The sequence below is a fragment of the Leptonotus elevatus genome, chromosome 21 (genome assembly GCF_054856555.1).
Source record: "Leptonotus elevatus isolate MCC_2025b chromosome 21, RoL_Lele_1.0, whole genome shotgun sequence".
Taxonomy (NCBI): domain Eukaryota; kingdom Metazoa; phylum Chordata; class Actinopteri; order Syngnathiformes; family Syngnathidae; genus Leptonotus; species Leptonotus elevatus.
Genome location: NC_141259.1, coordinates 11,266,872 through 11,293,228, shown reverse-complemented (window position 1 = coordinate 11,293,228; position 26,357 = coordinate 11,266,872). Strand labels below are relative to the sequence as shown.

Here is a 26,357-nt window from a genome sequence, read left to right as displayed (position 1 = left end):
CACCCCTCCCTATCTGGATCCTCGCTGCCGCCTCCCTCTATACGTCAATCCCGTCCAAAACAAAATGAAAGGGTTTATAGCAAGGGTGGGGGGGGGAACGCTCACGCTTCGCTCCCTCCGAAGCCGTTAGCCTTATCAGTAGGCAATCGCTTCGATATTAAAGCCGCCATTCTACCCATCAACCCCCCCCCCTCCCCTCCCAACAAATAACGACAGACTGCACCTATCAGAAGACAGAGAAGGGGGGTGCAGGAGAAGGATGCACCTGAGCCCTCCTGCCGCCGCCCCTCTCCAAACAGATAGGCCGCTATCCATTTCTCACCCAAAAACAATATTAAAACTCGCCGGCTTTGAGTATGAAGATGCACCGGGCGGCGTGCGATAAATCACACGTGACCTCCCTCAGATGTGACTTGTATGCGACCATACTTAGTAGATAGCAGCAGATACGGCTGTCATTTTTATGAGTCTTATTCGGATGTTTTCTGCCACCTTTCCCGCCCATCTGTCTGCCAGCATCTTTTTACAAATATTAACGGCGTCAATAAATAAATCAGTGATTCTAACAGAAAACGTAAAATCGACAAAAATGGGCATTTAGCAAACTTTACATTTGAATTGACATTCAAATGTAGCTCCTGGTGACAAGTGAACATGAACAGCTAGCGGGAGAACTTACTGTACTTTGCTTAACAACTACGAATAAGAAAATACACACCAACTCGAATCCAACCGTTTAATGCCATCAACGTGTATAATCGTCAAGTGCATTTTTCAACAAATACGCTTGTCTGTAAAATTCAGGTTTGTAAACCAGTGTAATGACCAGAGGTGGCAAATCCAGAAAATAAAAACCCTGCCAGAGTTTGGCTTTAGGCCCTGAGGCTAGCTAGCTAGCTAACTAGCTCCATAGCAGGTAAACAAGCACCATGGGAGCTAGCTAGGGAATTAGCTAGCTAGTACCTGGCGCTAAAGCTAAACTGTGGCAGGGTTTTTACTTTCTGGACTTAGGTTATCAGGATCGGTAAAAAAAAAAATCGGGCTTGGCCTATTAGGCTTTTTTTAAGATCAGAAATCAGTGATTGGCCAGAAAATTGTGATAGATGTGCCCCTAATTTTTGCTTATTTTAAAAGAGCTAATATCGGCAGATCCGGTTAACTCATTTGCTCCCGGAAACGTATAAATACGTTCTATTTCAAATATTTTGCCCCCAAAACGTATTTATGAGTTTTTTTAAATGTTTTTTTATGCTAGAGCTTACATAAGGCTTTGATGTAGCCTCTGAACTGAAGAGAATATTTGAAGCAATGGTAGTAATTACAAAAATGGCCAGCAGGTGTTAACAGAATTGAAGAGATCAACCAGGGACATGTTGCAACAAGCTGTTTTACCCACTGTTTTAAATAGATTTATGAATAATGATGAAACTTAGCTATATTCTAATGCTAATTGCTGCAAAACAGATAGAAATGTACTTTTTCTACTGATGAAAGAAGAAACTCTTTCTTCTTTCTTTTAGTAGGTTAAATTTGTTATAGCAAAAGAACGCAATATTTTGTGGGCCTTGCAAAATCAGTCAAAATCCAGTAAAACAGCCGGGAGCGAAGGGGGTTGCTTCACTGAAAATGGCTGGGAGTGAATGAGTTAATCGGTTGGGCCCTATTCTATACGACACAAATTAAACATTACAACAATTGATTTTTTTTTGGGGGGGGGGGACAAATTGGAGGCATTTCAATTTATTTTAGGAATAATTTTTGTCAAGTAATGAAATTAACGAGTATCTCAAACCACAAATGAATATTCCTAATTTCATTCCAAGTTCTTTTGTTTTACTTTTTGCGGTGTGCTGTTGACACATCCAATCAGCAGTGCCAATCACACGCTGTCACATGGTTTCAGAGCATGCTGTTCGCAGCAGGGTTCAGAGGGTGGGGGGGGAATGGAGGCGGGAATGGGTGGTGGTGCGCGGTCCTGGCCGTCTCGCTGTTTATTCACCCCAATCGATCGTTTCATGCCAAAAGAAGACCCCCAACAACAAACCAACTGCTGTTATTCAGCCTAGAATCAACACGGCCGGTGGCTTTGTGACAAAACCGCTAGAGCAAAAAAAAGAAATAAAAAATCCCTTTCATAAGCCAGGCTTTATTCTTTTTTTTTTCTGACTGACAATTACAAATGATGTTGAAGGTAATAAAGTGCGCCGGTGGCCCTAGTTTAGGCTCGGTAATGGCGGCGGCGGCGTAATTAGCATGCGCAGAGGGTCCGTCGAAGACCCTGCCTCTGATATCAAACACATTACAGGCTCCTTCCTCTTTCAAACGGAACCCACATGACACTTTTATAATTGCGTACCCCCCTTCCTTTTTCTTATTAGGGGGCCTTTTCGGAAGATGGCTCAATAATAAACCTTCACAAGTCCTTGCCTCGGCTGCACATATCTCAAATAGTCGCCGTCCTTCTAATAAAGGTATTAGCAAAATACGGTGTGCGCACCCTTGGGGGTGTGTTAGATTAAAAATAGAATGGCTGCTATCTGTATAATAACACATTTCGATTGCACGAATAAGCATAAAAGCTTTATTGCCATAAAAAGTCAGTTTTGTTTTGTTTTGTCTGTTTTTTGGGGGTGAGCAGAGTAGGGGGTGGGGGGTACACCAACTTTGTCGAAGTGGCTTAAAAGGTTTGGGACCGATAGCTTTAACATATAGTTTTCCGCTTAATTTGAAAATGCCTCCCTTTTGACAGTTTTTTTGTTTGGGGGGTCGGGGAAGGGGGCGGGGTGCAGGGCAGGCGGTGGGTGCACCAATTACTTGTGCATGACTTGTTTGGCAAAGCCTGCTCTAATAGACAAAGTGCCCCATTCGGTTAAATAAACACCTCCACTTAATTTTTCAGGGTGTGCAGGATATAAGGTGCACCAAAACTCTTGAAGGGGGTGTATGGTTTAAAAGATTTAGGACATAAAGCTGTAGTAGACAGTGTCCTAGTTAGTTAATTAAGTGCCTCACTTTATGGGGGAGGAGGGGTGCACAGAATAAGGGGGTGCACCATCTATTTTGAAGGTGGTGAGCTGCTTAAAATGTTCAGGAAAGACTGCACTAATAGAAACAGTGCCTTTTTACTTTTTGCTGAAGATAGCGGGGGGGGGGGGGGGTTTCATCAAAAATGTTGAAAGTGGTGCGCATCTTAACAGTTCAAAAGACTGCTTCAATTGGTGTGCTCCACTATAGAATGGGATTTTTTTTTAAGGTAGTGCATGGAAGGGGGTGCGCAATTTTTTTTTTTTTTCTTGAGATTGCTCTAATAGACTCTTTGCACCAACTAGTTAAATACCTCCCTCAGATATCTACCTCCATTTTGACTGCGTTTTTAGGGTGTAAAGGAGCGAACTCTTATCAAAGGCGATTTGTGGCTTAAAACTTTGGGAAGGACTGCTCAAGTGCCAATTAATTAAATAAAGGCCTCCCTCAAATAGATGTCTCCGACCTAATAGGCTAGTTTCGCTTGACACGACTTATAAAACAACGCCAGCATTGTTTAGCATCATTCCTGGAATATCCGCATAAAGACCTCATCTGCCGTGGAGAATCTTTCCACTATTTGCGTAAATATGCTACTGTATATGCACATACACATAATATCACTTTCTTGTCTGGCTACTTGATAAATAGATTGTGGCTGTTCTGACACCGGGTGTAGAATGGACATTTGGGCTTTGATAGGCGCTGACACCAATTCGTCACGGACGACGGGAGACGACGATGAGAGCGGCGGAGCCGGCAAATGACTCGCATTTTGCCGCCACCTCCAGATGTAGCAGAAAGCCCATTGGATGTCAATCAATGACAATCCCGCACAAATGATAAGATGGCGGCGAAGGGTGATTTAGGAGGAAAAACAAAGCACGTCGTAGCGATTTTTAACACCTTAATCGGTTTTTAGATACGAGAGACATGAGGGACAAGAGACAAAAATGTGGTAAACGTCAATTGTGGCAAAAATATGACTACTATGGGGGAAAGAGTTCTTAGATTTATACATAATGTTTTTACATCGATATGGGCCAATAAAGATTTTTTACTCGTGGTTTTGGCACATGTCGATTTTTTTTTATAACAATACTAAAAAAATATATATACATCACATTTCCCAGAAAATATATTGAACACACACACACACACACATATACATATACATATATATATATATATATATATATATATTTCCCCCAATGCATTTATATATATATATATATATATATATATATATATATATATATATAAATAAAATATCATCTTTTTGTCCATTAAAGCATATAAGAATAAGCATATGAATTATATTATATATTAGTTTTGTTCATTTGTGTTTAACTTCAGAATAGAGAGAAAATGTTGCCTTTTTGGGGTGTGTGTGTGGGGGGGGGGGGGGGGGGGGGCTTGTATGCCACTATCTAACTTACAAACACAATATTGCGTTAATTAAAAAATAATCAGCAAAACTATTTAAAAAAAAAACTTAAAGCTAATATTGTCTGACTAAATTGGCCGTCCGATTAATCGGTTGGGTGCTAGTTTTTATGTTATATGCTAATTTTTGGGGTTAAATAACACTATTGTACTTAGTGCATGCATACAATGACAAAAAAAATAAAGTTGCCTGAAATTGGCCAATACAAATTTAGTTTTCCTCAAAATATGTGTTATCAAATTTAAAGTAGAAAATAAAACTTTAAGTTCATTTTGAGAGCATCACAACAAACAAATGAAACCAATTCGGTGGGTCGGCCGAAATACTGAACAAGTTTCACGAGCAGGTCCCGGAGAAAAAAAAAATCCTTCTTAATCAACGTACCCCACACAATCAAATTTTGCCGCAACAAGTAAAAATCCTTCAATACAAACTTAATAAAAATTCTCCGCCTGCAGTTGAGCAAATACCCATAAACGCCTGTGGGCCGTTGTTACCTGAAATTACGCTCGTCTCGTTAGGGATTTTGTGTGATTTTGTGGTAAATTTCAAATGCGCAGAAGCTTGATTAAAAATATGACTAAGCTTTCTCTCTCGGGGTCAAAATTGACAACTTAAGATGCGCCTGTGAGTGACAGCGGATGAAAATTTCGGAATGTCGGCTACTGTCTGAAGAGAGCGTACTGGGGGAAATGCTTATTGGAGGAAAGGATGGTATGCATACACACACACACACCCACGCGACTACTTCCCCACTGAGGCAACGATGACAGAGGCAGCCCTACCTGTCAGTGTGGCGGCAATTATCCTGCAGGCTCTCTCCACGGACCATCTCCTGCAAGTCTCCGCATTACTAACCACATCACTGAGCGCATACACAGGCCAGGCGCGTACTGACGCACGGGTGGGCCAAATGCACACTGCCGATAGTGTACATATTCGCGCACGCGCGCGCGCGCAAATGCGCTTTTCATCCACAGTTCGCTCTCGACAAGCTAATGGCCCGAGCCGATGATGTGTTGGTGCAGACATCCTGCTCAAGCCGGGAGAGGCGCACATCATTAGAAATATGTGTGAAGGAGGTCACACCAGTACGTGCGTGCGATTGATAAGAACCAGGGGTGTACCGGGTACAGCGGGTGAAAGGCTTAAAAAGTTAGTTAACGACTGCTTTACAGTAATAAACCCTGGGCCATAATTTGTTAAGTAAACACCTCCCTTTTTGACATTTTTATAGTGCACAATGCAAGGGGGTGCGCTAACATTGTTTAAGGGGGTGCATGGCTGAGCAAGACTGCTCTGCTCGACCCTGTGTCATAATTAGTAAAATAAACACCTCCCTCAAATATATGCTCCCCTTTTGGACATTTTTTACCATGTCCAATGAAGATGGGTGCTTTAACTCTGTTTGAGGGTGTGCATGGCTCAAAGATATTGGGAAACACTGCTGAATTAGACCTTGAGTCATAATTGGTTAAATAAACACCTCCCTCAAATAGATACCTGACTTTTTTTGGGAGACTTTTGAAGGAGTATGCCCTCCTTTTTGACATGTTTTACCATGTCCAATGAAGATGGGTGCCTTAACTCTGTTTAAGGGTGCGCATGGCTCAAAGATATTGGGAAACTGCTCAATTAGACTTTGAGTCATAATTGGTTAAATAAATACCTCCCTCAAATATATGCCTTCCCTTTTGACATTTTTATAGTGCACAATCTAGGGAAGGGGGGGGGGGGGTGCTCTAACATTGTTTAAGGGAGTGCATGGCTTAAAAAAGATTGGGAAACACTGCTCAACTAGACCTCGTGTCATAATTGGTTAAATAAACACCAGTTTCATCATTTTTCATAGTTTGTTAAAAATAAACACCTCTCTCAAATTGACATTTTCCTTTTTCACTTTTTGGGAACGTGTGCGAGGGAGTGTAGGTGCACAAACTCTGTTGTAGTGTGTATGTGGCTTATAAAGCTTGAATTTTTTAATAGAGCCTGTGCCATGACTACTTACAAATAAACACCTCCCTCAATTAGACATTTTGACTTTTGTTTCTGGAGTGCGATACAGGAGGTGCGCCCAATCTTTTGAAGGTTTTTGAAAGACTGCTCCAGTAGATGCTAAGACGAGAGACTAATAGGTGTTATGCCCTGATGAGTTAAATAAACACCTCTCTCACATAGTCTCTAAAATGACTTTTGTTTTAGGGTGTGAGAGGCAAATGAACTCAAATGTTTGGAAAAGATTGCAATAATAGACTCTCAGTTGCTTTAAGAAAAAAATTGTTAAATAGACACCTCCCTCAAATAGATGCCTCCATTTTGACTTTGACTTGGATTATATGTGTAAATGTTATTTAATACATAGCCTGTACAATACATAATGGTTCTATTTGTTTATTTTATTCTTTTTTTTGTACGCCAACGCTGAGGTTGGAGACGAATCGGGCTTGTGTTAACACGGACAGGAGGGCAGGATATGAGCTCCAGTGAGTCACGAGATGGTAAAAAAAACAAAGACAGACAAGGCTTCCATTTTGGCTGCAGGGCGGTCTCGCTGAGGAAGGAATTGATCCGTTCCTCGCCGGCTGGCTGACTCGTGTTTCAGGAACAGCTTGACTGTACAGACAGCGCTGTGAAGGGTGATTTCAGAAAGGATTTGATTTTTTTTGTAAAGAAAGGAGGTGTGTGGTGGGGCAGGGGTGGGCAAAGACAACCCATGTGACCTCATTACTGAAAATTTGTTCCGACTGTCATTAGCAATCACAGACGCCATCACTCAAGTCAGGAGTACGGGGTGGGCAGAGGTTATGACAATTATCACATAGCGTTTGATAACTGGATGTAGACAGGGTGTTGAAAGATTCTGTATGTTCGCCGCTTGATACTCGAGGCAGGGAAAAAAATCAAAAGGAAATAGGGACACCACTGCCTGTAGGGGGCGCCAGCAAAACCTTTCAAGAGGGAATCTTCACAACTTTTTGGACCAAAAATACAAAGATTACTTCATGGTCTTGATGTCAATTACTACTTTCCTATCAGTCAGGTCTTTGGCACCATTACATAGCGAGCACCTGTAGACACAGCCATGTTAGTGTCACTTGCCAATGGAAATAGTGACAAAAATCAGATATAAGCATGAAATCAGAATTGACTACTTGCACCTCAGTGTCAATTCTTCGCCTGTTTTGAGTATCAACTTCTATTCCGACGCTATTTTAGAGGTGACTTCGAAAAGTGAGCGCACGCTTTTCCGTCAGCTGCCAAACGAGAAGCCCTGAAAATCAAGTAACTCTCACTTTCTCTCGCTCTCTCTGTCGACGCGTCGGCGACGAGCATCCTGGCGACGCGTCAGCCTGCAGTGCTCGTCATCTGCGTGTGCAGCTGCGAAGTGGTGGTGGGTGTAAAAAGAAGACGCAACACAACCGCCTCGCTCAGCTGTCAGCATGAGAAACGTGACATTTCCCGTCAGAGACGTTATTAGGACTGATATTATTTCGTACGCCGCCTTTTTTGTGTGCTCCAGGAACAAAATGACATAGGGATTTATTTATTTTTTTACGGTAATATTATAGCTGTAACGTGCGCTTAAAATATGTTGGTGGCACAAATATATTCTTTTGTATTTCGGCGCACATTAGTATTTTGTGATCTTGTTAGCATTATGTAGTCACAAATTAGCTTTTGTGTGCAACTTATAACCACTTCATGACCACAAAGCAGCATTTTGTGATTACAATTTAGTATTTCATGATCACAAATTATTATTTTGTGGCCACAAATTTGTATTTCAAGTGCATTTTTTTACCTATTTTGTCACCACAAATCAGGATTTTGTGATCACAAAATTAGCATTTTGTACCCACAAATGAGTACAAAGTATTTTGTGGCTGCAAATTATTAAGTATTTCACGCACACCAACTTTTCACAGCCACAAGTTAGGATTTCAAGATCACAAATTAGCATTTTGTGTGCACCTTTATGTTTTTGGTTGCCACAAATGAGCATTTTGTGATTACAAATTAGTATTTTGTGAGCACAAATTAGTATTTTGTGAGCACAAATGAGTATTTTGTGCGCACCTTACGCCTCTATTGTGGCCACAAGTTAGTATTTTGTGAACACAAATGAGTATTTCATGGGTATACATTAGCAATATGGCACAGCTTGCACTGATTTTGTGGCCACAAATTAGAATTATGCGGCCACGTTTGCCTTTTTTTGCGCAGGTTATATCTATATTGTGGCTATAATGATAAAAAAAATAATAATAATCTTGTCATGTCTGGGGCACTATTAAAACCCGATAATCATCACAACAGGACCAGAAGACAAATGAAGAAAAAAACAAGAGGGAATAAAATCCAAACAGCAGCAAAAATCCACATTTTGACTGTTATTTTCGACACCCACGCATCCCAAAATCAATCTTACGCCACAGTTCCCTGCAAACGATTTCTTTCGGGAACGCAAAGCTGCAATTCCGAGTCACAGCGTGACGATTAAATCTATACGCGGGCGGCGGCGGCAGCAGTGGCGGCATGCGTATCCTAAATAGCAGCTACATATGTCGGGAAAACTCTCCTGTGATTGAAGTTGTGAGGCAGTTTCGACGAGAGCGCATAAGCGAGCCTGCTTCTATTTTTTTAAGGACACCTGTTGGGCTGCCACGGCTCATCTCCTCCTCATTTAGCCGTCTGTCAGGGCTCCGCGGGGCTGATTACAGCCAAGATCTGATTCCACTTGCACTGCTTATCAGTCTAATTAGGGCCCCTGGCAGGTGACTTGAAGAAAGTTGCCCACGTCGCCTGTGTTCAAGGCACAACGATTTGTAGCGGCTGCTCTAAAGACGGCGATTTGCCAAGCCACAAATTCGTATTTCATGGCCAAAAGTATGTGTTTTGGGGACACAAATTTATATTTTGAGGAGACAAATTAGTATTTTGTTATTATAAATTAGTATTTGGTGAACACAAATTAGTATTTTGAGGGCAAAAATTAGTATTTTCTGATCATAAATATTTATATAAATATTTCCTTTTCGTGATCACAGATTAGTCATTTGTGGCCACACGTTCATATTTCATGGCGTATTTTGAGGACACAAATGAGTATTTTGCGATAATAAATTAGTATTTGTGGCCAAAAATTTGTTTTAGTGTGAGTTTGATTGTCCGCAGTGGTATACTAGTCATGTAGTATAAGATAAAAAGTTTGTTTTTTAAGGGGTAGTGTAAGATAAAAAGTTTTTTTTTTTTTAAGGGGTTTGCACACCCCAGTCCAATTAAATCATACACGACATCAAAAGAAGAGGGTCCAAGTCATTAATTTTGTTTATAGTACTTGAAGAATGATCGTTTCATTAGAGAGGTACAAGTGCAATTGTTATGTTGGAAGTTATTCATGTATTCCTTTCTTTAGAGAGGGGAAAAAAAACCGTTTATTATCATCATCAACAGTCATTAAATAGGAGAATTTCTACGGCAGGCGATGGCTCCTAAGAGGGCTCTTTAATAAGTAGCCGCACAAGACAAATGGCTGCAAATGACAGGAAATGGCGGGTAAAAATGTGAGACGGTGGGAATTGATGAAGGAGGGAGTGGAGGATTTAACAGAAGGCGCGCAGGTTTTTCTAGGTAGTGTATCAGTCGCCGCAAAAAAGGTCAGGAGTGTGCTGTTCGCACATCCAGGTGCTAATGTAACACCTCTCACACCTTTCACGCTCGCCCGCATCTGCGGCTGCCTGGCGGCTTAGTGAACGGACTGTTGTTTTCTCCACAATAATGCTCAGTAATCCCCCACTCACGTGTTGCCTTAACACGGGGATCTGGTGTGAGGACGCCATCGGCGACAGTTGTGCGCACATCTGTGAAATACACTTTGATTTGAAACTAACACGGAGACGGGCGGCTAAAGTACTCGCACACTATACTTGGTCGACTTACAGATACGTGGGTAAAGAATACCGCGGTAAAAAAAGTCAACTTTGTGTGTTTATCCCAGACTACCAAGTCAATTAGCTTAATGCTAACAGGCAATGCAAACTGCCATACAAGGGCTAACGAAACTAGTATTGTTCACTATTCATATTTTTTTAAGCGTTAATGGACCAAAAAACAAGTTATTTTATACATTAAAGTAGCACTAAGGAAAGTTTAAACCTTAATCAAATATTTTCACAACTCTTCTGATGAAACATTGACTTAAAACTAGTTGAATTGTACCTTTGCCATGGCCTGAGGGGGCCTGTATTCTTTTAACTGGCACTAAACAACTTTGAGGAGGATGGTAGGAACACTGCCATATAAAAAAAACTACAAATGTGCTGACTCCTTTCTGGCATACGTCACTTCCCCCTTTACCCATTCGTTACAAAAACAGAAGTCAATTTGACTGGCGTGAGCTCAAAAATTACGCAATGCGCTTGTCCTCATTGGAAATGTGGTCTTCCTTCAGGCATAACATTGCCGCTTTTGTCTATATATATTTATTTCAAATAATCACCCATATGATCGGTTATCAGAATTTCTGCAAAATATTGGAAAAAATTCTAATCGGTCATAGGGTGTGACCGATTAGAATTTTTTCCTACCATTCAAATCTGATGCCAATTAAAACCAGCCCCTCTCCAGAGCAAATTCTAATTCATAGAGCACGTTCGGTGCAGTAAAACGTATTTCGCCGCGTATATAAACGACCACTTAGACGGCCGACTTAACAAGTGAAGCTGAAATCCCATTCCAAGTCAATCTGAGGCGGATATTGGAGTTGAATTGAAAGGGGTTGCGTGTCCTTTAAAGAGAACTCTGAGATAGAGACGAGTTATCACCTCGGCAGAGAGCCCTGGGAGAGACAACGCTCCTCTGTAGGCGTCTGACCTCATGTATACAGGCCAGTGACCCGTGACAGTCAGCCGGTATCGATTTAAGACGGGGCTGAGAACAGAGGGAGAGCGAAGAGGGACCTGCAAAAATCCCTTTTTAAAGCACATCCATAATTTAGAGCCGTCTTTCGTCCGCTTTCTGATGGCTGAATGGCAGGAAATGCTGATTTTAAAAAGCAATATGTAAGGAAATATGCGTTAAATGGAGGGTTAAGAGAAAATATCGATATGGTGATGAATTGTTGTGGTTCAGTATTGATAGAGCAACCTTAAATGTTCAAAGCAGAAGGTGGACAATTAAATATATAGTCATAAGTTTGGGGTTAGTTAGAAATGTTATTTTATTTTTTAAACAAAATCACCAGTATATAAATGGGTTTAACCTATAAGCCAACTTACCGAATTTACTACTTCACATCCTATTAGTTCGCTATTAATCACACTTTTTTTTTTCCATCTCATCTTCCAGTCAAAGACTTTCAACTCAAACATCTGCTGCCATTATCAGATTTTAACGTTCTGCGATGAAACAAACTGTTTGACCAACAAAAGGACGGTCTTCATATATTTACACGGGTCCAAGTGTACAAATAAAAGCTGCTTGCAAAAGAGGATAGCGAATAGCTTTGGCTGTTCAAATCGGCGCTTGTCCTAAAAAATTCATATATATATATTTTTTTAATCATTTATTTGCCTGTCAGTTCAATAGTGTATAAATAATATCTTAAAAAAGTGATGTGACCCTCACATTTTTGTAAATATTTAATTAAATCTTTGAGGAAATACAGTAACACTTTGCTCTGCTGTAAAGCTTGTATGACATTGGAAATGTACGGTAACCTCAAAAGAACTCAAGGCACAGCCATAACGTCTAAACCACTGGCAACAAAAGTGAGTACACCCCTAAGTGAAAGTGTCCAAGGCTCTATTTTCATATGTCTCATTAGTGTACAATTTGGTGTTCTTGCTCCCATACTGTAACACTGGAAGTTCAACAATGAAAATTCTGACACATTTTGGTTATGTCACCATCATAGCAACCATAAACCGAGAACCCTACAACATTTTTGCTTGTGTAGTTATCACACTGTATCATTGGAAGTTTTCTTCTAATATTTCGATTATCTCATCTTCGACGGAATATCCCAATAATTTGATGTTGAACGTTACTTGATTCGTCACGACGAGACTTTCATCAACTTCTGACAAGTGCAACGCGGACATTGATCAGTCATGGCCGTGGCTTTGTATGCCAAATTACCGCAATTTGCATATTGTAAAAAGGGTCGTCCAAAGCACACTGGCGAAGACAGCGCAAAATGCACAAAGGAAGCGGAAATTGAACATCTGTCTTTTATTTTTTTTCTCTCTCTCTCTCTCTCTCTCTCTCTCTCTCTCTCTCTCTTTCAGGCGCATGCCAAAGAAAGATGCTGCTGCACCTGGTCATGAATTATAGACATGATGAGGGGGTGAAAGAAAGTGGGGTGGTGGGGGGCAGTTGCAGGTGAATGAAAATGAGGGGAGGGGGCATGTGGTGCATCTCTTGGCCATCTGGAGACTGTCATTGGGGTTCTGTTGGATCGGTGACAGGGTGGCAATCGGCAAGTAACATCCATCTATCTATTTTCTATAGCCCTTCCTCATTAATGTGTTGAAACATGTTTTGATAAGTTATAAGTGCATAGTAACGGTACATACAGTATATGTGGAGACATGAGATAGAACATATACAAAAGTGTATATTGAAATCAATACAAATCAAGCATAATGGCCTTAAAACCAGGCAGCACCGCTGAACATTTTCTATTGAAAATATTCTAAAAGGGGAACATAAATTGTACACCACGATTGCATACAGCTGTAATCTTTTTGGGTAAAAAAAATATATAATATAATCATACTCCATAAAAAAGGGAAGTACAAAAGCAAAAAATAGCGCTTTGAAGATGGGAAAGGCAGGAAATGTCACCCGCGTGCTTTGAAGCTCGCCGGCTCCCTTTTGTTTCTCTACACTTGTAGCGCACTAAAACCACTGGCAGGGCAGCGCATGCGGGGGCCAATTAAGTACACGGGTGCCATTAGTAGGCAAAGAAAAATATGCGATAAAAAAACAAAACAGAAAGAACAGTAGAAACACCTGTATGCCTACACCTGCGCTAGCCAGCAAATATATACATATAATGATGATGATGATGATGATAATAATAATAATAACTTAACACAAAAGTTGAAGTGACTTCACTTAGTGCATGTATTTCAAAAATATTTATAATAATAGCCAGCCGCTCTCCCAGTAATTCTCTCCCTGACAACTCCCGTTGATAACATACTAAAAACAAACTAATCTCACATTATGCAGGACTCTACAAGATATTTTAGCTTTTATACTTGGTGGCTTTACAGACCTTTTCAGAAATGACTCACGTAGTAAAAGATGTCAAAAAAGAAAAGGGTCATAAAATGGTGCTTTTGTAGAATGAGCAATTAAGTAATGTGGTCATAATGGAACGTGTTTCCTAGCAAGTAAGTCTCCCGGCAGTTAACCGGCGGACTGGGATGGTCTTCTGCCATTCTGAGGCGTTAAGTTATACTTTTGATGGGACAACAACAACAAAAAAAAACGCTTTTATGATACACTGTATATTATGCGGCAAATTGTGATCTAACATAAGCTTTAAAACAGCCTATTGGAAGATTATGAACCTTTTACAGATAATAAAGAGATATTTGAGTCCCATTAAAGCAATACACTTTCATCTTAACATGTGGCTATCGTATATCCTTTTAAGTACTTGATATAGGATGTAAGAGTAAATATTTGGTTTGTGGTGTCTTCAAGTTGGCAGGCCTCAAGTTTACAATTTGAAACCATCATGGCACCTCGGTATATCGGTCATTTGAGTCCACACTGAGTGGACTGCTACGTTAGCTTTCCCAGCTAGCAGCTGGTTGGCTAGCTACCATATGATTTACACTTGTGAACAAAAGATAGTTTTGAAGTTTCATGTTTTATAGTACATTATTCTTATATGGTACATTCTTTTTAGTCAGTTAATGTTGAAAATTAGAGGGTTAAATTAAATTTATAGTTCATAGTTATGAAGATGAGATGCGGCAGTGCCCTGTGGCTAACCAATGTGGCTACAAGGCAGCCATGTTGGTGGGGGCAAAGTTGTCATCAAAGATAATGCACAGACATTGAAAATAACTTGGTCAATTCTTAACAGATTTTTTTTTTTTACGTTTACTTTTTTTAGTCAGTGTCAAAGCGTGTGCTATCAATACAGAACATTTGAAAATATCTAACCTATATCTTTAACCTTTTGTCATAATTATGCGGTGTTTAGTGCAACTGTATGTAGCGCAATGTACCAATCTTCTTTTTTGTTCTGAAAAACTCTCATTTGCCATTTTTGTGTCCAGGCAAAAGCAATTTAAAAAACGACTTTGGCACCATTTTGTGGCGTTTTGGTACCAAGGAGCTACAGTATTTCAGTTGAAGGTCAGTTGAAGAGGTTGATTTAAACTAAAGTAGCATTTTGCCAACACCCTGGTGCCAAAAAAGGAGCCAAATGTTGTGGTGATTCCGTGAGCTTAATTTGGACAAAAGTAGCACTTGTGTGAAAGGTGAAGTACAGAATGTCTCACATGCACGTTTTCTGAAATATATTTTGGTATTACTTGACATATTTTAGAAGAATACCACTTTTTAGGTGTTCAGATTTAGGGTGGTGAAAAAGTGTAATGCATTTCAATGTGTTTAAAGCATGTGGGAGAGGAAAATTAACCTACCAAGGGTCCATGGCATTCAGCTGTGCATGCCAATGTTTTTAACGTTGTTGCTGGTGGGTGTTGTTAATGATTTACAGTGAGGTAACGTCATTTCCCCCCCTGCCGAGTTGGACAGGAGGGCGTGATTGAATCAGCACTACATAAAAGCCCTTCCGTGAACTCCTCCAGAAGATCATCTTCACAGCTTCTTTCAATTTAGCATAATGGGGGGTGGCGCATTTTTTGATATCATTACATTATGAGTCATAGCAGGGAGATGGGGTGATGCTCGTTTACTGGGCTGTTTGTACGAGCCGCTTCATAATGCGCAAAAAAAAAAAAGAGAAAAAAAAGCGGTGTACAAGAACCCGCTGCTCTCCACATGGTAAGAGCCATCAGCGAGGCGGCGTTCGATGCGGGAAGATGAAGGGCGGAGAGAACAGAAGAGATGAAGGCTGAGAGGGTCGGCACAGAGCGAAAAAAGGAGGAAAAGGTGGGAGCCGGTGGGGGCTGCCACTGAAGAGGAGGTTGGATTTTCTGCTCAACATGGTGCTTTAATCCCACCGTCTCTCTCCTGCTCCTCCAATCTATGGAGCCGTGACAAAAACTCAAGGAGACTACTAAACATAGCATAGAAGGGGCCTCATACACCGAGCTCGCAAGTAAGCAATGGTGAGAAAGGATGCTGTTGCTTTGTCACTCGATTTCTCTATTTACTATGACAGTGAACCTCCATTTATTGGCTTCACCTGCTCAAGGTGAAAATCTATCAAGTGGTTTCAAAATCAGTTTAACCCACATTTTAAACACATTTAAATGATTAAAAGACACTTTTGAAACACATTAGAAACATTCAAATACAATGAAAGCATAACATAGAGAAAGAACAATGAAAACAACTACTAGCACGAGCTAGCCTTGCTAGCTTAGCTGCCTAAAGTTGGGTAAATAGTTACAAGCTTTTAATATCTTGACCAAATTCTAAAATGTGAGGGAGCCTCTAGAGGACGGCAAAAAACAATCGTCATGTGCTTTTAAATAAAGATTATCGGTAGATGTGGTTGCTAGCCCAAATTATTAACACGTTAGCTTACCAGTAGTTTACAGATATTACAAGTGCATTGCTTAAATTTGGAGCAGATAAGGCTGTTGATTTTTTGGTAGATTTGAATCAAATCGAGCTTTAGTCAGAGCCTCTATTTGTCTGGGTGACTCTTGGCAAAGTAGTTCTGTTCCTTATGAAATGCTAAAAATGCAACATTGAAGACAACTGTCGTTTGTTAATAATCACGCTTTGCCAATTCACAAATCACAAGTGAAGCCATTAAACTGCCATTTCCAGACATCCTGCGTGGCTCAGCTAGAAATGAGATCACAACGTTAAGTCTTTTGTCGCTTTTTTTTTTGGGCTTCTATCCAGAGGAGCTCAATTACAACATTTGGTGTCACGTAACGCGGCACAAGTCCCGGCAAACGGGAACAGTTTGCACCAAAAAAAAGAGGTTGATAATTAGCTTTGCTTACACAATTTCGATGAGTGTGAATGTCTTCTGAGACATTTGCGTCCACAAATGTTTTCAATCACGCAGAATCCTAATGAGGATAAATAGACAACATCCACTGATAATTAGCTGTGTAGAGTGTGGATAAAATGCCTCCCACTCGGCCCAGTTTTATAATCCAACTATAGATTAGCCTTTTAACACAATGTTCAACAAAGCTTTCTGAGCAATTGACAGAAATATAATGTGTCTGTACTGTTGGTTTATGTTTTTGTGTGGGGAAGAGCAACAGGTCAAAAATGTGCCATTTTCCTTCATGTTTCAGACAGACACTCAAAAATGGGTCAATGAGACAACGCATTACGCCTGCAAAAATCCCTGCAAATTTAGCACGTAACAGTAACACACGCATAAGATAAGGACATTAGCATGACAAAGCTAACTTCAGCCTGAAACTAGCTAGCAGCGCGTTGTTGCCAGGAGTTATATAAGGCTTACCTTCAAATTGATCACAAGCTAGCTATCAAGTAACATCATACTGTATGTGTAAGATAAGTAGAAGACCTGTTGTAACTTACCTTTGATTGAACATTGCGCGGTGAGCATGTATTTTTGAACTTCTAACACACTACCAACACGCTAAGAATTTCCTTCCAGTCTCATCCCATCAATGAAAACGTGCACGTCTCGTGTCATGTTTAGCTTGTCACCGTCACGTTATAATCATGAAAAAAGGGACCTCAATGAAATCATCGCGTGTTATTTAATGTCCGGAACGCACTTTGAATTCCTCCAGACACTTGCATTAATACATTAATATGTCATCTCTGAGCTATTTTCTCCAGCCCCAACAATGCATACTCAGTTTTTTTTGGGTCTCCCTGTTTCGCTCCATTGCTTCAATTTGCGTTGCGGCGCGTTTCTCATTAATCTCCCGCCATTTGCTGTAGCTGGGTTTCATCCACTAGAAATCGCATTCAATTATTCATGACTATTTCTCAACAAATACCTCGGAGATGGAATTAGCAAACAAACAATGCCAGGCGACACTAATCCCCGTCTACGGGTGAAGATCCTTTAATGCACTAGAGATCTGGCCGGCTGTTGACAGGCACCTGTTACTGTCTTGAGCTTCTTCGCATCAGCCACGTTGACACAGTAAACATGTTTACAGGAGCAACGCTGAGGTGAACACTCGAGCGTGGTGGATAGGAGTAACGAGGAGCAGGAGAGCATGGAGAAGCGGCAAAGGAAAAGGGGAAGAGCATGACCGGCAAGGATAAACAGGATAAAAGGGAGTTAAAGACACTGCCCGAATCATTAATCGTCTGGAACGTTCTCGGCTTCTTGGTACAATAGAAATGTTTCCACATGACAACTTTCCTGTAAGAGGCACACAATGAAAGAGTGTTTGATGAGAGCTCACTCTCCGGAGAGTTTAAAAAGACTGGATTCCCAAAGAGGAGCTTTTTTTTTTATTTTAATAACTGTTAGAAACAACTCCCAGGGGAGAGGTCGATTCGGAGAAGAAAAGAAGAATCCAATTGGAATGAACCATCACAGCCTTGGGAGTACTTTCACACCTTGAGCTAGCTTTCTCTGGTCCGAATCCATTGATGGGTGGCGATTCAGCTCCATACTACACAAAAAATTGCTTCCAACACAACAGTGTGGGAAAATTTAGTCTTGGGTGTTAAACTTCACACGTCGGTCCCGGCTTGGCGCGATACACTTATGCGTACACCAGAACTAGCAAGTAAAAATGTTTTTCTAAAATAATCTCCATCTCACAAAGCCTCACAAATGTGACAAAGTAAACACCGAAAAGTATCGGTATGAACTGATCCATCTTGACTGTTTAAAATCTTTGGAGGATCTAAATTTAGCCTCAGTTGGTAGCAAAGATCACAGAGTATGTACTCAAGTAGAAGAACAAACACTTGGTAAAAAGACTGGTAAAAGTAAAAGCATTGATTCGACCCCTTAATTAGGTAAAAGTTATAAAGTATGGACTTTATACTTAATTATAAAAGTAAAAATGAACTTAGCTTAGCTAGCTAGTGTTGTCACTGGCTAATATGCTATCAAACTAACGTGTTCCCATAGCTTTGCTGAAATCGTGAACTGGATAACAAAACAATGCTAATTAGCTCATGATAACAACTGAAAAACACACCTGGTGTCTTTTTTAAGCCTATGTGCAGAATTTTTAAAAATGTACTTGTCAGATTGGATCCCTTTGTTACCAGTAGCAAACTACAACCACCAGTTAGTCTAGAGGTTGACCAAACAAATCATCTAACGCTGTGACAGAGGAAAGAGTTTGCCCGGCTACAAGCAAGAAGCAACACGTGTTCTTCCCTTCTTATTTATCAGCTCATCAATGCATAAACGATAGGGAAGACGGAAAATGCGGAGCGCGTCGTATCGCATTAGTGTCAGCGTTCGTCAATGTGTGTGTGCATCTGTCCGTCTTTGTGCGCTACGTGTGCGTGCCCTCCAGCAGACGACGGATGATGCAAAAAAGGATGGAGCGTACGACACACATGCTCGCCTCTATCCAACAAACACACACTCACAGAGCCGGCGGCAATGGAGGAGAAGAGACCGAGGAAGACTTTGATCACCGAACTGAGCACATTCAAGCACTCAAGCAGAAAGGGTGGTAGCCAGCGATGGGGAGGAGAGTGCCCAGGGAGAACCGGGATGAAGGAGCCTTGTTTTCTGACCTCTATGCTCACTGATACAGATGTTCAGGAAGCGGACACAATGCTGTTTATTATTTTCAACAACAAAAAAAAACTCAATTTCAACACAGCACGTCACGTCAACAACAAAAATGTAGGCGAGAAAATGCAATTCTCACTTTCGTTTTTTTTTTCAGCCTCTGGTGGTTTGTTGGTTCAGAGTGGTAAAATATTACAGCGGCAAAATGGAACGCCGGCAGCTCAGATCGGCCACAACAAGCGGTCCCAACACGGCCGGCTTGTTAAGCTCCACAGATGAGACGCTGTGCTGTTTTCGCGAAAGAGAGAGCAGGTAATTATCGTTGGCATTTTGACAAGTGTTTGCCACAGTGAAGGTCAACTCTGTCTGCGTGGGAGATCTATGCTAATATGCTCAGCTGGAAGAGGACTAGCACTCAAACGGCGGCCGCCATTAACGTGGCCGTTTTCACATCAAAAACGGCCTGCGAGTGTGCGGGTGTGCATTCACTAGCAGATCAGAGCTGTAGAATGGAAATTCTAACTTTTAAACGGGCATACACTGCGCAATTAAAGCGCATTCTGACCTTTGAATCTATTACGGTGTTCAATCGCTTATCGTTGCGATTCACAAATTTATCTATTCGCAGATTTTTTCCCCTGGGAACTTATGCTCTGCTATTTCTGCAAAACGGACATATTCACTGTCTAATACAAATTTTTTTTTTGCAGAGGACCTACATTGAAGTGAGAGGAGGAGCTTCATTTATTCAGGCCATACCGTTGTCTAATGGAATGAAGTTCTTTGCCGCCAACTAGTGTCATTGATAAGCAATTATAAACCTTTTATCAGGGTATTTACTGATTTTTGCTATTCATGGTATTTATGCTGTATATTGTTTAACCCCTCCCACCGGCTTTAAACACATTGAAACTTATTAAAACACATTTTTTAAAACACATTACGTGCATAAAATGTACAGAAAATACCGTATGAATTGTAGTACATGCGTGTTAGACGGCAGGTCCTGATGGGTTTACATGCGATGTTTACAAGTTGGTTCTCTTTCTCCACATGCAAGAAAGGGCATTACAGTAAGTATACTGTAAAAGCCCATAATGTATGATTGACAAAAGCTGCCAAGAGTTTATTACGCCAAAAATGAATCCAAAAGCCCTTTGCTCATAGAATGAGTGACAGCTTGGCAATAAAATAGCATACAACATTTTACGCTTGACAATCTGCATCTATCCTCCTTTTTTGGCGTGCGTGCGAAGCAACGTTAATTCGACTACGAGGACAAAAATTGCAAGTGGTTTCTCGGTTCAAGACTGTCCTACAGTGGTAACCCAAATCCAAGACAAAAGTGGCTGATCCCATTCCTGGACTGCTTTGAATATTTACACATTTACGTTATGCTCTGAGCTCCCAGGCTACAGGATCCTCAGGAATGTGTTATATAATCAATTGTCGACTCGAGCCACACTCAGGCCAAAGCTGTCCAGGCCAAACACCAGGCTGTGGGGAGTTCTTAAGGGATGCTTCGAGTTAAGTCAGTTGGAGCTGGGCGAGGACGTTCCTTTTGTCTCGGCTGTCACGCCCGAGCGACCCCAGAGCCCCTCAGAGGCCACAAAGGCCCCCTGAGGCCAGGCCGCAGCAATGAGTCTGCGGGCCCCCAGGCCGTGAGAACCCCGGCCCCCGGTCAATGAAGACTGGGAGGCAGGGGACCCTGAGAGCAAGTGGCGGGGCCATCTGGAGCAAGCGAGCAAGAGACCCTGACACACGGCTGTCACCCCAGGGAGGCGGGCAGAGACATGGACGCAGACAATGTCCTCCCCCGTGTTGCTTCCTCACACTTCAGTGACAACAGAAAGGAGATCTGTGAGAGTGAGCTTATTATTCAAACAGGCAGAAAGACGTGTTCCTAAAAGGCAACACGTGATGAAAAAGCCACTGACCAATGAGAGAAGAAAATGCCTTCCACCCACTGAGAGAGTTTCAAGATAGAGTGAACACGCAGCTACTTGAGGTTTGTGAGACACAAATTCACTTATTTGCATTTTCTTCTGTTAAACCAATCCTCAATATTAGCTAATGCTATGTTTTTATAGTAAATAAATTCTGTTTAATTCAAACTAGCAAATTTAACTTATCTCGCAATACACATTAATAGTCAAGCCCATATGTGTACGTTATACAATAAACCTACAGCTTCCTGTAGGCATAAAAGGCACAGTTCCTGTTTTCAATCTTCTTCTTTCAAATTTTGTGTCAAAAATACATGTGCTGCCATCTAGTGGCTGACAGTGGAACTGCAACCAAAATAAACAGGCGGCACAACAAAAATAGTGACACTGTACATTTTTTATTTTATTTGTATTTTTGGATCTGCAAAATAGCTGCAATAACTGCAAACCCGGATGGAGCGGGATTTACTATATTTATGGTTTAAACTATTCAATAGGAAATTAAAAAAATATATCTATTGCAATTACTCCTAGTCTTGGTCGCAATATTAAAATGTGCTGAGATGTATTCAATGTGAAGAAAGGGCGACATGAATTCAAGCATGGACAGGAAACAAAGTCCAATCTGGAATTTCACAAAATGGCGGCTGAGTGGTCGCATAAAGCATCGTGAGACTGAGAAGAAGCAAAGAGTCCAAGAGTTGAACAGTAAATAACTGGTTTTCATGGCACAGTACGAACACAGCTGCACAAAAATAAAAATCTCACGCAAACAAAACGCACACACGGACACACACAACGCCTTGTAGTTTCGATAAAGCGGCAGCTTTCCCTTTTGTTTTGCAGCCGAGCAGGGATTAGGCAACGCGCGTCTTTGTCCTGCGGTTTTCCAGTTGAGCAGAACACAAGAGCCTCTACCTCTACTAATACAGTCAGACCTCCCAGCAGGCCTTTCACCAACGCAGCCGCTAAGAACCTGCTGCCCAAAAGATGCTTTTCAATGATATATCAAATCTCTTCAATACTGTCCGTGCCTTTCAACCGAGTCTCTTTGTCTCGTCTTTTCAATGGGGCATTGAGCACATCAAATGGAAAGTAAAGTGATGGGCAGATAGATGGACAGCAGTATGCGGCGCAGCCATATTAACCTCCGGCAGACAATGCCGGGTACAGTCAAGGTAGCGGAGTGGTGGAGCTTCGCACTCGTACGACGTGTTTCTGTATCAGAACATACAACCACGCAAAACTCAAGAAAACTGGTTGAGTATGTGTGGCGCAAAACACGACATGCGCATCAATCGCTAATGCTAAATGCTATCTTGGTTGACAGTTCAATAGCACTAAACAAGACTCTAAACATGCACTCACCATTAGCCAACCTTTTTTTTTTTTTTAGAAATGTTTCAATTCTTTTCAATTTACCGCTAGAAAGCTCAGCTTGCATTGTCTGACCAACGACTGGTGAGCACAGTGGATATTGGGACTACGTTTCCCATGATTCTTAGATGCAAAAGCAGGTAGTACTTCTAGTTCCGGTCAATGCCTGCTACGTAAGTCCGTCCCTGCTATCGATTAGATGCAAAAGAGAACGCAAACGTGAATTTGGAAGTAAATAGGAGTTTCAATGGTTTATCGTATGAATCGCTATGAAAACTAAGTGATTGACATACACATGGCAAAAAAAAGTGGACGCCTGGTGTAAAACTTGGCGAAATACGCCGCATGGGACCATCCCGACCAAAACGTGTTAGCATAACAAGAATTCTCTTAGTTAAAATAATTTATGAACGTTTCACCTTCCTGATGTATCGCAAAATATCTCAGTTGCCGGCGGTTATGCATTGGTTAGTGCAGCTCCTCCTCTTATGTCCTCTCACTAACAAAATGAATTCTTATTTAAGTCCAATATATAGGCGGTTATATTTTGGAATTTAAAAAAAAGACGGCAATGTGGCTAAGACGCATGATTTTTGTGGAATTTGGAGTTATTCAACGTGTTTTGAAAATTCTGCCTCAAAATGTTTAAATCACGCAGGATATCATCAAATATTCTAAAGTAGTGATTACCTGCCCCGTTCGTCCATCCTTATATGTCACTGAAGAAATACAATAAAGTAGTTTACTCTTCTGATACGAACCAAATGACAGCAGTTTCAGTGCTTGTGAAGCTGGAAACGAAGACTACATGTGCTGTTCCATTGCAATAAGTCATGCTGCGCGGGCTCCCAGCAGCAGGTTGAGGCCAGAATGCAGCGTGGGGTTTTGATGAGTTCATTAGGAGGCCACGTCATTTATGCGCAGTCACACATAAGGCAAAGGTCAGCCGGGATTACCCAGGTGGCCGCTGCATGTGGGCGTCAGTTTGATTTTCAGATTCCATTTAAAGCATGCTCTTGCTTCACAACCTGGTAACCATTTTAAGAGGAAAAAAAAAAAACATGCTGTCGCCATGTTGCGTTTGAGTCATCGTCGAGGTGATATTCGGAGCGCTGATGCAACAGAACAGGATTTGAACCGCGTATTCACTTTGCATCAGTGCTAATATAAGAGGTGGGAGGGTTGGAAGTCCACTCGATTTCACACGGTGGTATGGTAGGCAGGAAATGAAGCTTTGGGATGGTTTGATCTTAAAGGTCAGCTGGGGCACAAATGTTGCTGTTTAATATTTCATCCTCGTCGAGGCTCGGCATCCGTTGTGAATAACGACGACCAATTAGAAGCGGGAGTGAGTTTGAATGGTTACCGATTGCTATTCAGGTAGGCCCAGATTCATAATTCATCAACGCGGGTCATGTTGACTTAACATTTGGGCTGACATTTCAGCCTCGCTCACGCCTTTCATTAGTGCTCGCTACACGCCATCTCATCTAAGTCCATCAAATCGGAGGGAGGGGTATAAAGGGATAGAGAAAGGAAGAATTTGAGGGAAAAGGCAAATGTGACGAGGTTGTACTGCGGAAAACCCACAGCACAAACATGCCGCGTCAACAAAACAACTGGAGAGAACTTTTTACTTTTCACAATGCTGAGAAGCTTTTCTTGGCAAATGTTACACTAATTTACACAACACTTCCATTTTGCTTCCATTGGAAGTAAATGTACTGTAATTTACTTTATTCATGGAAATGTGGGTCATTGAATAAATAGTAAGAAAAAATAGAGAGCGACTCCCACCCGTAGGCAACAGAGGCATACTTCCTGCAGCAGAAAGGATTTTCCTATTTAATCCCTTTGTTAAACAAACACAAACACTGCAAACAAAAGGGTTACGGCGAGGGTGCAGTATGACTACACTCTGTAATCTGGCGCAAAAGCTTATTTTCACACAAGCACAGTCAACCAAAGCTCACCCACAAATCTCGATCATCTTTTGCTACTCTCCCTAGAAAGACTTAAATAGCTACACAGAATAACAGTTGGTGTAAATAAGGCGGGGAGTTCAATTACAAGCACTTTGCAAGCACTCAATTGCACTTTGTTGTTAGCTAGGTGGTCTCCGGGCTCCATAAATGCATATTTTACTTTTACATAAGGTGTGTGTAAAAATAGATAACATGATGTTAGGTGTAAGTTAACACACCCACACTGAAAAGGTTTGGATCCAGGGAATGCACGGTGGTCCTAAATGCTGATTTTTAACAGCGTTTCAAATCCAGACCAAAAGAAAAAGGACGGAAAAGTGAGTAAACTGCAAAAAAAAAAAAAAAAACGGGTTTAAAAAACAAAATCTGCAAATGCTGACCATATTATCTACAAACAGAATAGGAAGATTAACAAGTAAACATCGCGTTAAAAAAAACACACCAATGTTTTAACACTAGTTTATTTATACTACCTACACCAATATTTACACATAAGCAGTAATAAAAATTAAACAAAAAGTTGAATACTTTTAAGAGTAAAAAATTATGTAAGCGTGGAACAGCCAATTTCAAGTAAACATTTTTCACTGGCAATTACATTTGAACGTATTTAAAAACGTTCAAACGTACTCGCAAAATCGTTCAAACATTCGCCCAAGCTAAACGCTACAAACATAGCATATTTTCCCATAATGCCACAGGGTATTACTAGCGCATGCGCAATTCAATACCCCATTGCATTATGGGAAAAAAATGCTGAATCTAAATAATGCACTGCAGACATACTAATAAATCACAAAGTTACGAATAAAGTTTTTTTTACTTAATTTTCGAACATATTGGTATGTGTGCCAAAAACGCTTAATGCTTTAAAAAAATATATATATAGAAGCACACACACGCAAGTAATACCCCAGGGCTAGCTTAGCTACTGTGAACTAGAGTTGACTAACTCAATTAAATTTTAATTGAAAAAATCTATTTTTAAAAGTTATTTTAAATGTTAACACGTCCAAACATCCGTCAAATCCATCATTTCATGAAATTGTAAGTAAACCTTGATGCTAACAATAGATTTCATTTTTTGCAGTGTACTCTTTCTATATCCTTCCATTCGTCTTCATAAAGAGAGCAAATAATGTGTTCTTAACGCAGCCAATATGTGAAGAGTGGATGTGACTCCTCGGTAATGGATGGTCATCTGTCACCGCGGTGTTAATAATCCTCCACGATCAGGGTTACAGCTTGTACAAGGATGAGAAGCGGCCGTATCAGAAGAGGCTAATCTGTGTTCTCATTTGCTCAAGCGGCGATTTGACGGCGTGGGGCGAAAAATGAGATGATGAATGTACTGTAGTAAGTGATAAAAAAGCCTCTCTCTTACCTGCGACTTGCACCAGATCTGCTGTGGTTACATTGGTGGGGTTGGGCCCGACTCGGAAAGTCAACGCCGGGCCGAGAACACTGCGGGAAGACAGAAATTAGCGCTGAAATTTCAAGTTTTGACCTCGAGGAATGTGTTTGTCTAGAAAACGGCATCTCAAGTTCAGCTTTCCTGTGACGGTGCAAAAAGCTAAGTAACATGGCTCCATTTAACCCGCAGAAACCTGCTTGTGTATGTACACTCCCTGCACTTACTCGCCGCTGTCCGGTCAGGAGTCGGCAGCGGACTTGTCTCTCCCTGGAGCAGAATAAATGTT

The 26,357-nt window shown here is 41.1% G+C and overlaps 1 protein-coding gene across 1 annotated transcript in view; it reads right to left on the bottom strand.

The window, feature by feature from the left end:
* ptprn2 (protein tyrosine phosphatase receptor type N2) overlaps positions 1-26,357 on the bottom strand; it is a 111,948-nt gene that overhangs the window by 58,179 nt on the left and 27,412 nt on the right. Inside the window, exon 10 of the mRNA XM_086065800.1 lies at positions 26,042-26,121. Within this exon, the coding sequence (XP_085921926.1) occupies positions 26,042-26,121 (80 nt within the window). The remainder of the gene's footprint in view (positions 1-26,041; positions 26,122-26,357) is intronic.